Raw genomic sequence first — 16,868 nt, 5'->3', positions numbered from 1 at the left:
TTATAAAAATTAACACATTTTTCACAGATTTTCTCGGACTATTTACGACACTCTTGTATTTCAGGAGTGCGCAGGAGTGCATTGTGAGAGCCCCGGGTCCCGCTGCCTTGGGGCGCTCCTCATCTTTCAGAGAGCACAGTGTGCGGGTGAACCCTGCGGATGCTCTCCCGGGGCTGGTGGTCCCTCTGCTCTTCCACCCCGGACCTCTGTCGATGCCAACCCATCCGAGGGCCGAAAGCAGCAAAACCCTCCTTCTCCCCCACACCCACACAGCGAAAATACACCGCGCAGCAGAATCCCTGGCGAGAGCGACTCTAATCCATCTACCAAAGGCACCGGCTGGGCGGACAACCCGCGACACCACTCCCCACCACCGGCGAGCAAAGTCGGCGGATTTGCGTACTCCTGGGCAACTCTGCTGGCACAGGCGCTCTTTAGGTAATGTAAGATGCCTTAAAATCGAACAAATGTTCTTACTTAAAGGCCTCCTCCAGTGTACAGCTTAAGCTGCATAAATCCAGAGTACTAGACTGGTTTTGCTATACAAAAGACTTGGCAAGGGATTACAAAGCTCCTAACGAACCTCCTGTCAGGGGTTAATTGGTTGGCTTTATTTTCTTCTTAAAGAATCAAAGGCCCTAAACTTAAAAAAACCACCCAACCCTATAAAAAATTAAAAGCTATAAAATCTGTACAATCACTTCTACTTGACCCTGCATTTAGTAAGCTCTTAATATCATAAACACAAACTCTGATATTCCAATACAGGTGAATAGAACATTAAAACATTTTGGAAGAGGAACTAGCAAACCTTACATGATATTTACTGCAAAATTTTAAAGCTAAATATACATTAAATAAAACTTGCAACATGGACACAGAAGAGGACTCGAATATTGGGGATGTATTTAAATTTAAACAGCATTTAATCAGAAATCTTTACTTGATTATTTGCCAAATTCAGTTGTTTATTAAGGAAAAAAAAAAGGAAAAAAGATTTAGGCTGAAACTTGGATAAAATGTCTCAGCTGGGGAACACATTTCATAAACGGTTTTGGAAGTATGGATCTGGTCTCATTAGTACCTAATTAGGACTAGTTATTTTGAAGAAATGAGCAAGCCACAAAAAAGCTAAATTAGATATCAAGCAAAAATTAATGTCTGAACACGCTTAATATAATTTTATTCCAAAGTTCCATAAAATATTTAATATTCAGACAGAGATGTTAATGCCTTTTGTGATGCTGTGCACCTCACAGTGCCTGCTTTGCTCTCAAGAAAAAGGTAATTCAAGACAGACTTCAATAAATGCCGTACATTAAGGGGCAGGCTTGAAGCCCTCATTTGACCTTTGGCATACGGTCCCCCACCATACCCATAACAGCTCACAGAGTGTCAGTAGGTTAATCGTATCAGCCCTGACAAACAAGGTAGGAAAAGCCGCCTGCCCTGGCAGTGATTTGCTGACAGACTGGAAATGGTCTGAAAGTTATGTTACCCTTCGCAGGGTCAATAACCTCAACTGGCGAGATTTAATGGCAGGATCTGACAGCTGAGGTTGGGTCACAGCCCCTTCACACGAACCGCCGTTTTTCACTGTATTCAGAGGGCTTCAGTTTTGCCAGAATCGGTTATCTAGTGCTCACCATTTAACGACTCGTGTTGGACACCCAAAATGGGCTGATGTGACAACATCAGTCGCATCCCAGCTGGGCAGTGCTGGCTCTCGAAGCACCGCTTTGAAAACATCGACCCACACGAAGATGAAGGGACCCACAGAATGTCAGGGATTGGAAGGGACCTTGAAAGATCATCTAGTCCAATCCCTCCGCCGGAGCAGGAACAGTCCCCAAGGGACACCAACCCAACCACCAAGGCACACGTAGACCATGTGGGCTTAACCTGTGGTCACCCCCTGGTCTTTGCCTTTCTCAGGGTCTTTGTGAGCCAGGAGGACATCTAACCTGGTGACTCCGGTCACCGCTCCCTCCGAACAGGGAGGTGCAAACACACGCTGCTCTCACGTATCCTACTGAAAACTTGAGAGAATCTACAGGTCAGCTGTAGCCGTTTTTGGAGAAGCGCAGATGTCTGGAAGGGCCTGCCAACCGAGAGCCATCACCACGGCAAGGACTCCCTTTCTCACCCAGCTGTGGACTATATTGCATCTGACATGATGAGCATCTCTTGAATCTACCTTTCAAATTTTCGGCAAACCATTTTCTCACTGTCCTTCACAAAGTTGACATTTTCGGCAGCATGATAGGAAAGATGTCATGTCGGCTGCTTTTCAAGTTGTTGTCACAGTGGTTAGCACCAGTTCTGTCATCTTTGCTTTCCTCACAATCCCCCATCTTGAGCCATGTCACAAATAATAATACTTCCAATGTTTTTGTCAAATTTCAAATACTATAACCCAGCTGCACATCTTCGGATTTACTAGTTATGTTAATCTTTGTTGCTCATCTTCCCAGAAGCTGAAGCATTAGGAACTCATTAATTAGTGACAAATGCAGGATATACATAGAACTGGAAAAACACTACCCAAAGCCTTGCACTTAATTTATTAGCTTGATAATTTTGAAACCTAATTAAATATTCAAGTCAAATATACTTTGAAAACGTAATCTTTTTGAGGGAACATATTTATTTTCCCTTTTGCAAGAACACAAAGGGTACATAGCTTCGCATCGCTATAATTTAAGATTCACTTCTGTGCTCTAGACAATTCCAGTACATGGCTGATAGGGCTGGAAAAAAAAAAATCCCCAGGAGAAGCTCAAGTTGCACCAGCTCGTTCTGGTGCTTATCGGCAATTTTGTTTGCGGCAAAGGTCCCCAGCTCAACTTTGATATTTGCTATTTGATCTCATGGACAGAAGCACCGACTCCTCCAGCGAGCAGCATTCCTGCAGCAAGGCTCGCTAAAATGCAGCTGGAGGAATCAGATGTTCTCACGTGCAATCCACAACCACATCGATATTAAACACAACCATGGATGGGGAATGAGAAGAGAGCAGAAGGGTGAAAAAAGTTCTGTATGTACATGGTATGTACAGATGCACGAGGGACAAAATGGGTTCGGGTCTATGAATTCGGGTCAACAAACAACATAAATGTCTCCATCTGTGTGGAGACATAATTTCATCTAATACTCTACAGCTCCTGCTCACGGACACTGAGGTGTATGGCAGAAGTTGTGGGCAGAGTGGGAAGCAGAAGGGCAAAAAAGGCAAGAAAAATAAATAAGGAAAATTTTAATTATAAGTAAACAAGTTTCAGATCACTCCTTCTGCTGCAGATTCATTATGTTGGCTCTAAACTAGTAAATTCCCACTGTAAATATTTCATATGAAAAGTTTTAAATGCCACTTTCCTAATCCCCCCTTGTTTTTAAGTTTTAAGCCATGAAAACAATAACATCGACAAAGCAGGTGGTGAAATTTAAAAAAAGGGTTGCAATTTAAACAGCAAAACTGATAGTCCTTGTTTAGCTTAGATGGTTTGTGCAAATTCCGAGTTTAATTATAAATTATAATTAGGACCTGTGATGATCCTAAGGCCACTGCTTTATTCTACAAGCCCCGCCTCCCCCCATGCCCTTTTCTAATTATACCCGGTGCCCCCAGGGCTAGTTATGCTGCTAAAACAAATATATCAAAATGATTTTTATCAAAGACTAATATATGAAGCAATAGCATGCATTTGTATGCGATCATAAATATATAGTATAGCTCCAGTGGGTTAATCTCTTTGACATAAGCCTGTATGAAACACCATGATGGCTTATAAATGAAAAGACATATCATCTTTTACACCTTTTATGTTTAACTTGTCTACACTTTTTTTTTTTTAACTGAGGAAAATATTGTTTACACGTAGCAAACAGATCTTTGCATGCACTGTGAGCCCTGGCATACAGAGCCAGGGAAAAAAAAAACAATGTCAAAAACGGATGCAAATAATTTGATTTTTAAAGTAACAACTCAAAAATAAAACACGTGCTGCCTTCAGCTCCCTTGCTGGTTGCCAGGTGCAGCACATATGAGCTATACAGTAAACATCGATGATTAGTGCCTTGGACGGCATGTGTCAGCAGAGGCTTTCAAAGGATCCCTTGCTGGAAGACTCGCCTGCGCGAGGTCCCACCGGTTGCACGGGGATGGGCTCTGGGGATGTGGGCAGGACCACAGCTGCCTCCTACCTCTCCCCCAGCAAATCTGACCTGAAAGAGCCCACCTGTTTAGACCCCTTGAAAAAAAACTTATTCAGCAAACACGGATTTTTCCCAAACTCCCCTTTTTTGGGGAATTCACACCGTGCACGATCGGTGGGTTGAAAGCCCTTTGTTCAGCCCAGCTCTCCTGGGCGCTGCCCCAGCCGCCCGCTGGAGATGCTGCCGAGCACAGGAGCCATTTCATCCTCCCAACTCCTGCCTTCGTTTCGCTCAGGCTCTCCTCCACATCGCAGCGCCGAGCCAAGTCACGGCTCATCACTTCTCATGTGCGATCGACACCCCTGACACACCGCGGCTGGAGCGGATGGTTTCTGAGCACTGCCATCCTACACCCATTGTCATCAATCACGTCAGCCGGCCGCACCGAGTCGGGTATCTGCTGGTGGCTGGCAACCCACCTCCCTTCAGCACAGACGCCGGAGCCCATCCGACACACGGCTCTCACGCACGCCGTGTCACCGCGGACTCGTCACGGGGCTGGTTGGGACATGGAGCTGGCACCTAATGACAGGTTACGGCATTACGCCCTGCCTGGCTTTCACCTGCCTTCCTGCAGCCAGGGTGGTTCATCTGAATGAGATGTGGAAACTAAACACAAAGTACTATGGGGAGCATATGAAGATACTGTAATAAAGTGTTCATATATTTGCTACTTCTTTTAAGTGACAAAAAAAGTCCTTTTTTTTTTTTAACTAGCTGTATGCAAATCTTGCCTTTATGTGAAACAGCCAGATATGTAACTAGAATACAATGGAAAAAATTACAAATGTGTTACGCAGACTTTTCAATTCCCCAAGGTTTATGACAACATTATTTCTGCTGGCTTACAGTTGTAAAAAACTAATAAAAGCTAAAACTAATGTTAGCTAATGAAAGAGCTACTTCTTGAAAACAAGTTTTTCCATCTTATAGTGGAAAAGGCAAATCACTGATATACCAAATTAATACAGATACTGGTAACTGCATGGACCATGGGTAAATACTCATTGAACAACTCGCAGAGAACGACGTTGTTCAGTCATTATTAGACTGGAGGGGATTCAGTCTGGCATCCTGACTTTGGTAAGCTCAGTGTCTTCTAATACTTATCACGCATGCAAACAATATTCTAGTCCTGTTTTTTAAAGTTTGGGATTAGCAAGCATAGAAAGAGTCTTTTTTGATGCCAACTTTAACATTTAAAAAGAAAGTTTTCACATGGCTAAATCCAAAAAAGGCACATGTGAAACCAAGGTCACTCCTGAAAGCCACGTGTTCGGAAGGGGCAGGAGTCACCCCTCAAGGTTTAGGCGCTATCTTTGGGCATGGGAAAGCTGAGCTCAACTTTCTGCCCTGCAATGCCTGTCCCGTGCGCAAACAGGGAAGCAGTGAGGCTCCTCTAACACATCACTTCTCTGCGTTGTCAGTGCTGCCACAGCCTTCCAAGGTGAAGACAGTGACAAACATGGCAACAGAATGCAAGGAAGGACCCGGGCGATCATGTAAGACCTTTCATAGTTTTATCCAAAATCATGATGTCTTCTCAAAACCATTCCTGCTTCTCACCTTCACTAGGTTTTTTTTGGAGGACTATTGATAAAGGAAAACGACGGCCTCAATACAATGGTGGTGGTACCAAAAGCAAATAGACATCAGTAAACACACGGTGTGTGTTGTCAGATGCCTGAATAATGCTATGCATTTCTTAGCTGTCAGGTAGGTAAATCCATCAGAAATCACAACAGCTTTCATAATAGCAAGACTTCACAAAAGGCATCCAGTGATACCTGGTGGACAAAAACCCTGTTATCAACTCAGTAGTGACCACCATAGTGAAAAAGCCTCAAGCTCCTCAGTCTTTGTGAACAGTGAGTACCTGGGTAGCAGAAAACCATGTGGATATTCAGTCTTTTGCTGGTCCCCGCCTTTCTGACAGCCTGCACGTTATGTATTCAGGTATTTGCAGGAGGTGAAACTTAGGACAAGCAATTTACATTTAACTCAATTTTTACTTGGAAAAGGTTGAAGTTAACAGAAAAATTAAGGGGACTGTCATGCAAATAGCAGTGATTTACAGCCTTGGTTTGGAGAGATTATGTCAGGCTTTCAGGGGTCTGAATAAGCTACACAAGCCCAAAGGAGGGAGAGACACTAAACCCTGACATATGAAGCAACAGGGCTCCAGAACATCCCCCAAATCCCGTTTTGACCATTTCACCTGCTGCGGTCGCAGGGTCAGCTCCAAGCTGGAGGTGCATTTCCACCAGCAGCCGTCCTGCTCCCGTCCCGGCTCTGGTGGCCGTGCCGCCGAGGCAGAGACCGGACAGGCGAGGAGTCATCGTCCCCGCGCTGACGCCTGTCATCCTGTCAGCCTTGACCTTCGGGCTGTCCTCAGCATCCGCACCGCAGCCCGCCTGCACTTCCCTGCTGACTGCGAGCGACTGTTGTCTCGCTGCCTGACCTTACGCAAACACGATACAAACAGACAGCCCACCTCAGCTCCATCACTGTCTGCTGCTAATACAGGAGATTGATAGCCACATGGAATTAGCTCCCTGCTCGACCTTCATTACTGGGTGGCATATTCTGACTGACAGCCAACCTCATTCTGGGGAAAGCTAAACCACCCATTCATTTTTTTTTTTACTGTCTAAAAGTGAAGGAACTTCCTTTTATAAAGAAAATCGGCACTTTCTCAGATTTGACAGAAAAAGAAGCCTTTGTTAAACAGAAAAATGTCTCATAACTTTAATCCTTCCCAAACCACTGTGCATACCAATAACAATTAAACGCAAGGCTCCAAGATGCTCCATCAGACACTGTGACAGGTCCCAGGGCAGGTATCCTCCCGCCTCGACAAATTTTACACAGAAAGTTTTCAGCTTTGCCAAGAGCTATAGGTTTCCCAGGGACAGCACAGCCAGCCCTAAGGCAATGAGCAATGTATGGTTGTGGCAGGTGGGAGAACGGGACATAGCGAAAGTGAACCCGGCTTTACACATGTCGCAACTGCCAGTAAGGACTGTATGGGTAAATATTGGCTTTCGGTCGCTCCCTGACAGCCAGCTTGCAAATGCACGATGCATGTGGCCTGAACAGCTTTCCAAAAAGAAAGCGTGACTCTTCTGCTCAGATATTCAGATTTCTGATAGCAGACACCAAAGGTACAGAGTGGTGCTTTCTCTCGACCTCCTGCAGCCCCTTTTGGTGACCTCCCAGTAGCAGAGGCCAGGAACTGCACTCACAGTCCCCGTACCAAACTCCCGCGGCTCCCGGGTGTTGGGCAGAGCCTGCCCTCGGTGAGAAGGCGCAATGCTTCAGCCTCGCAGCTCCTGTAATCCCCAGGTAACGGACAGACGGCAGTGACCAAGAAGGAATAGAAACCTTCAGCCAACCATCAGCTAAAGACGGCTAAGTCATAGCAAAACATCTTGTTCCTTTCTTAGAGTACAGGATGTTTCAAAATGATGGACCCCATTTGAAATTGCTATTTCTCTGCAACCATGAATTCTCAGCTGTCATCTCAATATTGCCCATACAGCAGGTGGAAGGAACATAGAGCATTTATAAAAAGGCTACTAAAACTTGATAACTCATTAAACTGTTTGTAAATTTTTGTGTAAGTGTAACATATTGGGTCTTTCTTTTTGAAACACTCTGTATTTCAAATGAATTACTGGAATAGCCTGGCTGTGGCTAGTGGCCCCTTTGGCAGCACCCAGCAGCCTCCCAGCATGGCGCAGCAGCCACACGCAGCCCTGGGCAGCTGTACGGGCACGTAACTGGGGTTTACACACCACGCGGGTTTTAAAGCAAGACATTTTCCTGAGCCCACAGATCTCCGGCCTCATGGGGAGGGAATAGCAGGGTTTCACCCTGGCCAGTACCATCAGACACCTCCTGCTGCCAGCCCTGATGAAGAGGAGGCTCCAGCTCTGGCTGTGCTGGATCCTGTGAAAAGGTACATGGGGTAGTCATGATCAGCATCTGATCTCCTCTCTGTTATGGGCTAAGCAGGCTCTGAAGCAGGTCCTGTCCCCACAACAGCCTCCTGCTGGGATGAGCCCTGCCTGTGGAAGAGGGGGGACGGGGGCAGCCAGTTTTCCCTGCTCAGTCTCGTCCCCTGTATGCTGCATCAGCAATCTCCAAAAAACTCATGGCCCTGACCACCTATGGGTGCCCAAACACCATCCAGCTCCCAGGAGAGCATATGACCCCAACACCAGCGCTGTGGCAGGTGTCCCCAAGCTGCAGGGACACAACCTGCTCGGTGTGCTCAGTGACCAAGGAGCCCGGTGCCCTCCACAACACACTCCTGTGCACTGTGCGCTTTTGCTTACCTTCTCGGCTCTGGGTTCGGCTGGGATTTGGAATCTTTCCTTTTTTTGGACTCCCTTTTGGAATCCTTTTTAGTCTCCGCTTCAGCAGCAGAGGCATGGGACACTTTGGCCAACTCGCCGTCTGCACTTGGCTGTGACCCACCAAGTAATTCTGCCATGTGTTGGCTTTGGGGAGTGATTGAAATGCGGGGGGCAAGGCCAGCAGCAAAAGTGAAAGAAACAAGAAGACAGCATGAAAAAACTCAAAATAAACCAAAAGGAAACTAAACTGAGAGCAAATAACTGAAATCAAATTAACAATTGGCAAAGAAGGAACGAATAAGCAAAAGAAAGTCAGAACTAAAAAAGCAACTAAGGAAGTAAAAACTTGGTTTCCATGACAAGATGTATGAAAGTAACCGCAAAAGCAAGCGGCAGCTTTGCAATGTGAAACCTGGGCAATGTGTGTCATAATTCAGGATGGTATTTACCAGAGGGTTTATGAAAACACATAATTATTTCATAACATTCCTTCCTTCAGAAGCATATGCAAGAGAGTGATATCTCAAAGTATATAATGCAACTTAACAGAAAAAAGCAGATAAAGAAGCCGCAGTAGATGCTACAGCTGTCAACAAAATAAATAGGAAAGGAAAAAGCACAGTTCCAATTCCTCTCTTCAAAGGTTTGCCACATTTGAAAGAAAGGAATGGGCTACTTCTGAAATAGAAATTGCTTTTCAACAGCAGCGAGATAAAATTTTCAGTTATGTCTAAGCGATTTCCAGACTGATGTCCCACGAACTTTAAATGAGACATGGGTGCCTGAGGGCTGCAACTTGTCAGATCTTCTCACACAGCAATTAAACCAGCACAGTATATCATTTACTTCTATTTATTCAACCTGTGGCAGTCACATGTACTTCAAGTCTACCTTGTCCAGCATTGCATCTAGCAGGTGCCTGGGCAAGAAAGTTAAACCACCTCATTTCTGGATGCTCTATGTGCATTTTTATTGCTTACATTAAACAAGCAATGCAACAAACAAACAAACCGACTATGCCACTAGAAGCGCTGCTGCCAAACATCCACTGTGAAAACAAATTGGGGACTGTTGTGCATTATCCAAGGAAACCTATATTTGACAAAGTCATCCCTTGCTGGCAGGGAGCTGCTAGCCAAGAAGAATTCCTTACCTGTTGCCATGAACATGTGATGCACAAAAGGCAAAGCTGTAGTGAAGTAAGGTGGGGTCAATCATAGCTCCGTTTTCTGCGCGTTCTAGCAAATCTCTGAGGTAGCAGAGATGTCTGTGACAGCCTCTCACTCCATTACGTGCACAATACTCATCTAGCACAAAGACCTGGCCAGGACTAAACCAGCCCTGTTTAGAAATAAAGAGACTTGATTTCAAATATAGGTTATTAAATACAAAGGCTATCAGATTTGGAAGTGTAGTGGTCAACTGTTCTAATAAAAGAAATACAAATCTAAGGCTACCTTAAGGAAAAAGGAGAGAGGTCACTCTTACACAGTCTGTATATCATTACCCAAACACAGCATATACTCAGTGCAACTGGTAACAAAAGCATATTGTACTACCCTTAAAGGAAAATGGCATTTAAAATGCTGAAAAGTTAGGCCAGTTCATATCAGTGCCTAGCAAAGAAAAAGAAAAAAAAATACTTAGACCTTTAAGAAATGACAAAGGTTTGGTTATTTAAACAGCGTGAAACAGTAATCTCATGTCGGGGCTGGGATTGTACATTCGGCCAGGAGCAAGAAGACTGATTTGCGGGAGTACACGGAGGATTACACTGAATAATGACTTCTCTTGTGTCTGGCAGGTAGGAACGTCCTGCAGATACAGGAAGGCAGCTCTGCAGTATCAGAAAGGGACATTTTCCATCGTCCTTATTGCGTACCGCTGACAATGCGCTCTGCCATTGCCCACCTCTTCGGCATCGAAGCAAAGGGAGGCTCTGCTCACGAGCAGGGTTTCTTTACACATCCAGAAACCTCAGACTATTTCTGTCTGTCAGTCCTGAGGGCCTGGTGACACACGGCTTGTGGTGCAACGTCGGGGCTTCTGAGGAAGATGCTCTTCTCCGCGAGGGGACGGCTCCGGTGAACATCCCGGGACAGCCGAAGCAGCGCACGCCTCTTCCATCAGGAAAAGCGGTAGCGAGACCAAGAATATTCTTGTAGATTTCTTTTCAAAATGCTGCAAAACCATCAATATTTACATGGAAATTTGGGTGCTAAACAATTGCTAAGACGCGGCTCTGGAATGCATCAAGCTGCAAAATCTTTCATCGTTTAATTGAAAAGTTCCTGCAGCGGGCGGGAGAGTAGTTGAGGCAGAGCACTGCCCCTATAGGCAACTTCTTTGCCACCCCATCTGTTACCCCAAATGCTACATCTTAGAAACAACACTGCTGTGAAAGATTAAAATATATTTTCTACCACTCAGATGACACCAAATCTTTTCTAGATGCCAAAATAGCTGCTTTGAAAAGAGTTGAAGAAATATCAATTAAGAGCTCAAAGACATAGAGAAGGATTTGCTCATCCTTATTGGGCCAACTCCAAAACAGATTGAGAAAAGAATCAAAATAATGAGGGGAAAATGATAGATATAGGGAGTAGCTACAGTGCTGGGATCACTAGAAGTGCACATTTCAAAATGAAGCCACAGAACAATGCAGATGGGACAGCGCTCTGGAAGGCTATTTTTTGGGAGGGGTTTATCTGCCTTTGCTGCTTTTAATGGTATTTTTGTTTTCTTTTTGGTTGGTGGTATTATGCTTGATTCTGGATTTCTTTATGTTGCCTGTTTGTTACATCCTTGAACCATGTCTTCACCTTGCCTCTCTTCACACAAGTCTTTGGTGAACAGGCATAGTAAGAATATAGAAATGTCATAACTGTTCTGCGGCAGAAAGATGTGTGCATTTGGTTACTGGGGTGGAAATGCAGATGAAATTGTTATATTCACCTAACACATACAAAGGACTCAGTCCTCCCGATGGGGTGAAAACTTGGCCCTACTGACATCAATGGGAAGTCTGGCTCTAATTTCACTGGAGCTAGGTATCAAGCCCAGAATTTGGGGTGAAGGAAGTAGGAGGCTGGACCCGGAGATCCAGCGCAGCCCACATTGCTCCTCTGCACTGGGCTCGGACCAGCGCTGGTCCTCAGGGGGACAACGAGGGATGGGGGCAACCACTCAGGATTGCTGCCATGACTCACTGAGGGCAAGCCCGAGCAGAAGCTCAGAGGTTCAGTGATGAGCCTCATACCATGATACCTCATGAGAGCACGGGCAAGCAGACTATGGGTGGAGAGATCCAGAGCCCAGGAGGACCAGGTAGTCTCCTTTTGTACAGCAGAAGTGTGGAATAAAAATCCTGCTGCTGAATTGTGCTCCAAAGGAGCAATAAACGCTGCTCCTTGCAGCCCCAGAAAAAAATCTAAGGTTTGATGAAAGGTGGTATTCATACAAATCCCCCACATCTTCAGGCAGATCCTGGCTTTTGATTAAGATTTGCCTCGCACAATTAGCTGACAACCAGCCAGTCGGGTAAACGCAGCTGATACTAGTGACACATTGGGTTTATCACCCCAATGCAGTTAGGTGTAGCTCAGTTTGGTCTCCCAGATGGTCTTCAACGGCATGAGGAAACCTAGAGGGGACATTGCAGGAAGGCCATAGTGCACAACTGCCTGTGTCCAACAAGCTGAACTGCACTGAGAAGAGGACAAGTGTCTCAGGCACCAGTGAGGAGTGCAATGGGAGCTTTGAAGCTGGGTAAAGCAAGGCTTGGTCTGGGTTGGTGAACCACCGGCAATTTTTCTAAAGGTAAACACAGCTTTTGCAAAAAATAGGGTTTTTGAGGGAAAATTTTCAGCTTTCAGTAGCTGAATTTTCTCGTTTATCATAAGTAAAAGAAAACAATTGCATTTTGGTAGCCTGCTTCGTGGACCTTTTAATCTGACCCTTTAACCTAATCTCAGCTAAGCTGGGCACACTGGAAGACCACCTTTCCTCAATACATGCTGTGCTGTACTCTACAAATCCCATGAATGCTGACACATCATGGGAAACAGAGGTCCAGCAGGGACCCAGCTGCATGAGCTGGCTGCCAGCAGTGGGCTGGGAAGTCTTGGGAAGAGCTGAAGGGCAGTGCCAGAAATAACATACGAGTCCAAGCAGAAAGGCATGAAGACTCATGCATCTTCATATGAGGTCCATACTAAGCTGGAAGAGCTGCGTACTCTTGCCAGAAGTCCAGGGAGAGCTGTGAATGTGACTGTGCTACCAGCTTGTGACGATGGGCAGGAGCCCTCAGCAAGCGATGCAGACAATGCTCTTCCCCTTCCCCAGCACGGTGCTCTCTGCCAGCACACATCACTTCTGCCACAGCCGGGATTAGTCAGCCAGCCTGTTTGTTTTCATGGGGATGCCTGGCTCAGCCAGCGAGTGGGCTCGCAATAACGTTGTTTAACCTGGTTCCATGGAAAGGAGGTGACGCCGAGTTATCCTCTGTGTCAGGGTGAGCCACTGTGTCTGGGTAAGTCTTCCCTGGCACCTCCATGTCCACGCTTAAAAACGAGAAGAGGTGTGATGAGGCAAAACTCTGTGGGACCTTGCATGGGAATGTCCTGTAAGGAGAATAACAATTGTCCGGCGGCACATAGAGCGGTCAGAGCAGGCTTACCGCTGGCTCACAGCTCCTCCAGGCAAGCCAGTGCAGTGGTATCACAAACATCCCAAAGACATAGCAAGAGCAATGGGAGCTCTTTGCAGCTGAGCTCAAATTTTGAGGTCAGTCTGTTTTTTCACACCATAATCAGGACAAAACCATAGTAAAACAAGTAAAGAGGCATGTGAAATCCAAGCGTAGGTGAACACAGGTCATTATTGTCTTCTGTATAACACTCTGCAATGGGTGCTTTGAAAGAAGATGGTTAATTGGTGACGCTCCGCTCCGAAGAGGCACAAGCCTTGGTGTTGAGGGGAGCTCCACCGCTCTGGTAGCTTCTAGCAAGGGCCTAAGCATCTCCATAACAAGCAGAAGTGTGGCTGGTGGGTTTCTTGAAGAGAAACATTGTTAATAATTTTCAGTGATGGCCTTGCACGTCACCATGAATTTAATTCAATGGCCACAGCTCTCTCACCAGGCCCAGGACGGCACAGAGACAAACCAGCTGCAAGCCAACCTGTCAGACATGCATGGATGGGGATGGTCTTCCTAGCGTCAGCCATGCGTGGGGAGCAGAAGCTGCATGCCAAATTCACTGCCTGCCAGAGCAAAGACCTCGGTGGAACCGGTGAGAAACCTGCTGCAGGTCTGACAACGCTCCCACCAAGCCTGCTAGTACCACTTGGGTGTCTGTGGGTAAAGTGCACTCTGCAGCCTTCCCCCACCCCATCCTTACCTCGGGGGACGTCCACAACCATTCCTCCTAGCCCTGCCTCTCATCAGGAAGGTGACAACTCACTACTGCTAATGGCATTTACTGGATCTTAGGAGCACAGCTGGTGAGAGGAGCAGCATGGTGGAGGGGGACGCGGAGGACAGGGCTGGAGACTGACGGTCTTACTGCCCACTGCTCAGTTGTGTTACCAGGTTGCTGCTTTTAACAGCAAGCCCCTCAAAAGCCCCATCTCCAGCGACTGCACAGCTGGCAAAAGGGGAAGGCTATTGGCACGGGGTGGTCCTTCTGCTGAAGACACAGACCCCAGGGTGGAGGCTTCTGTGCAACACTAGGAGGGCGACAGGTCAGGATCTGTCCCATGCCATGTTCAGGACAGGACTGGCATTTCAGGCCCCTCTAGAAAGGCTTCATCCTGTTTTCTCAAAAACTAAGAGCCTCTTCATCCTTCCCACCAACACCACTAAAAAATCAATTCTCAAGTTGTATTGTTAAAGCATATTTGTCATTTAAATCCTCACAATACCTAAGAGCCCCCAAGCAACGTGCTCCAGCCGAAGGCTACAAACTGTCCTGGAACATCTCAGTGCCACTGTCCTACAGACCATGTTACACAGCAGTGGGCTGAGACCTGCAACCTGTGCTCATGAGAATAATCAGGATGGACGTGCGACTACATGAGCATGGACAGACTGCAGCATCACTGCAGTTATCCCCCTAGTCCCACCTGTTACCTGCTTGGGATTCCTGCTTATAAAGAGGCACAAAGCTGGGCCACAGTTATTCCTGGTGGGATTCCATTGACACGGGAGGGGGTACCAGACCGTCATCTTTCCCCTGTTCTTTCATCCAGGAGACTCTGGAAGGCAGTGCTGCAAAACACCGCTCTCTACTTCACATCCCCACACTGGCATTTTTCTTTGCAGGAAGAAACATTTTAAGCATTGCAAACAGAAATGGTAAAGACAGTGCAACTGGAGAAAACCAGCAGTCAGCTCACTGCAGGTAGCCTCTCAAAATACCTCTGGGCCAAATTCAAACCTGGTGTACACAGAAGTCAATCTTCCAGCAACAGGGGGATTAGCCCCCACTTGCACTAGCTTTGACTTTGTTGCTTGATGTTTATATCACTAGAGACCAAAGAATATACTTGCCAGACAAGAATAGGAATCATTAAGTCTGTGGTCCAAAGTGAGGCGCTGAACCATCTCAAAGAGTGAAGCGTGGTCAAAGTTACAGGGATTGGAAGAGATAAATTCATCCATGCCATGCTTTTGAGCTCTATCTGCATCTGTTCATTTATACATATAGAGAAAGACATCATTTAGAGAGATATAAGACATTTTAGTTGACAAATACAACAGAAAAAAATATACAATATGAAGCATGAAAGCTAAGTATCTCCTCTTCCCTACATTGCCATTAACTTTTCTCTTTGCAGGCTATACAGTACACTTTTCACCTCCCATTGTCAACTTGCACCAATTATGGACTATCTTATTGCATTTAGGCAAAAGATTTTAGAATTAACATCTTGTCAACTGCTCATTATAGTTCATTTATTCTGTACTTCGAACCAGAACACAAACCCAAGAACTTATTCTGTATCTTACAATACGCTCTGACTTAACAGAATTTTGGCTCACAGAAGTAAATTAGCTCCTATTTAGTTAGTTGCAGTTAATTATAATAGATTCTGCCATTCTAATGAAGTTACAGCTGTAGCATTTTCCTCTACATTTACTAGGTTCTCTAGGTATCAGACCAGTTGCGTTGTTCTTTTTCCAAATGCTAATGTATTTCTCCCCACGGCAATTTTTTTCCTAATCGCAACTTTAAATGCTGCCTTGCCGAAATAAAAAGATGCTCTTTTAAGCATTGCTAAGAAGTTAAATTGATATGTAGTTTGTTGTCACTGAGGCAGTAACCCGATAGTGCGCCGGAGCCGCCAGTCATCCCGACGGAGGGACTGAATTTCCCCTGCCTGGATTCCGAGCTGCCATTTTTGGGTGATTTAACAGCCTCAACGTATTCACACTTCTCTGCTTTGGGTGACGTTTACAGGCACTAACTCCTAGGGGCTAATTAATTAATCTCAACATGGTTAACTAAAAATACACCGAATTCAGCCGTTGAAATGAAGCCGCCAAGCCAGCCTGGGTGCGGCTAGCCGGGACCCCGCTGGGAGCAGCCTTTGTTCTACCAGCGGCCGGGGAATTAAAGGACACCTTTCACTCGGTTTTGTCCGTGCTCAGCTTCCTACTATATGGGTTCTTGCCAAATCCTCGACAAAGAGAACAGGATTTAAGTCCTTCCCCTGTTTATAGTCTCCTAGGGGAACTGGGTGGCCTTGAAACAATGTGGCTGAAAGGACATAAAAAATGCAGTTTTCCGTAATAGTAGTAGATGGTAACTGTATTTGTTTTAAAACAAAATCCCTCTTTGCCAAAAGAAATAAAAATATTTAATTAAAAAATTTAAAATATAATAAAAAAATTAAATGATAATGAGATAGTGTTCCTGTATATATGTTTTATTACTTAATATTAAGCTGTGAAAGATGGCATGTCTTCCTAAATACCTCGTTCATGTCTGTGCTCTCAGATATTACTGATCATTGGAAGCAATCTTTAAATTTTCTCTATAGTCTGTTGTTAGCTATATACAAACTATATAAATAACATCACCCACTGGAAAGAAATCAGACAAATTAAAACATGTAACATTTCAATTAGCTGCTAGCAATAGTTAATTCAGCAGTAGCTGGCAATTTTCCTCATTAAAACCCTGCTGAATAAACATTGATTTTTCTTCCTACAGCTGGTTAATTTTTGAGGGTCTGCTCCCCTGCTTTGTGCCGGGTCCTGTTGCCTCCCCCCGTGCCTCCCTCCCTGGT

General features: G+C 45.5%; 1 protein-coding gene across 13 annotated transcripts in view; it reads right to left on the bottom strand.

Annotated features, from left to right (window-relative positions):
• CADPS (calcium dependent secretion activator) overlaps positions 1 to 16,868 on the bottom strand; it is a 211,302-nt gene that overhangs the window by 71,048 nt on the left and 123,386 nt on the right. For 12 of the 13 annotated variants that reach the window (XM_065642969.1, XM_065642964.1, XM_065642968.1 and 9 more), the window contains exons 12-13: positions 15,127 to 15,263; positions 9,730 to 9,917 (exon numbers count right to left, since the gene is read on the bottom strand). In XM_065642969.1, coding sequence (XP_065499041.1) covers positions 9,730 to 9,917; positions 15,127 to 15,263 — 325 coding nt within the window. The remainder of the gene's footprint in view (positions 1 to 9,729; positions 9,918 to 15,126; positions 15,264 to 16,868) is intronic. The other variant, XM_065642977.1, reaches the window with a different exon arrangement.

Source organism: Caloenas nicobarica, chromosome 11, assembly GCF_036013445.1.
Source record: "Caloenas nicobarica isolate bCalNic1 chromosome 11, bCalNic1.hap1, whole genome shotgun sequence".
Classification (NCBI taxonomy): domain Eukaryota; kingdom Metazoa; phylum Chordata; class Aves; order Columbiformes; family Columbidae; genus Caloenas; species Caloenas nicobarica.
This window is presented reverse-complemented; position numbering and strand designations above follow the sequence as displayed.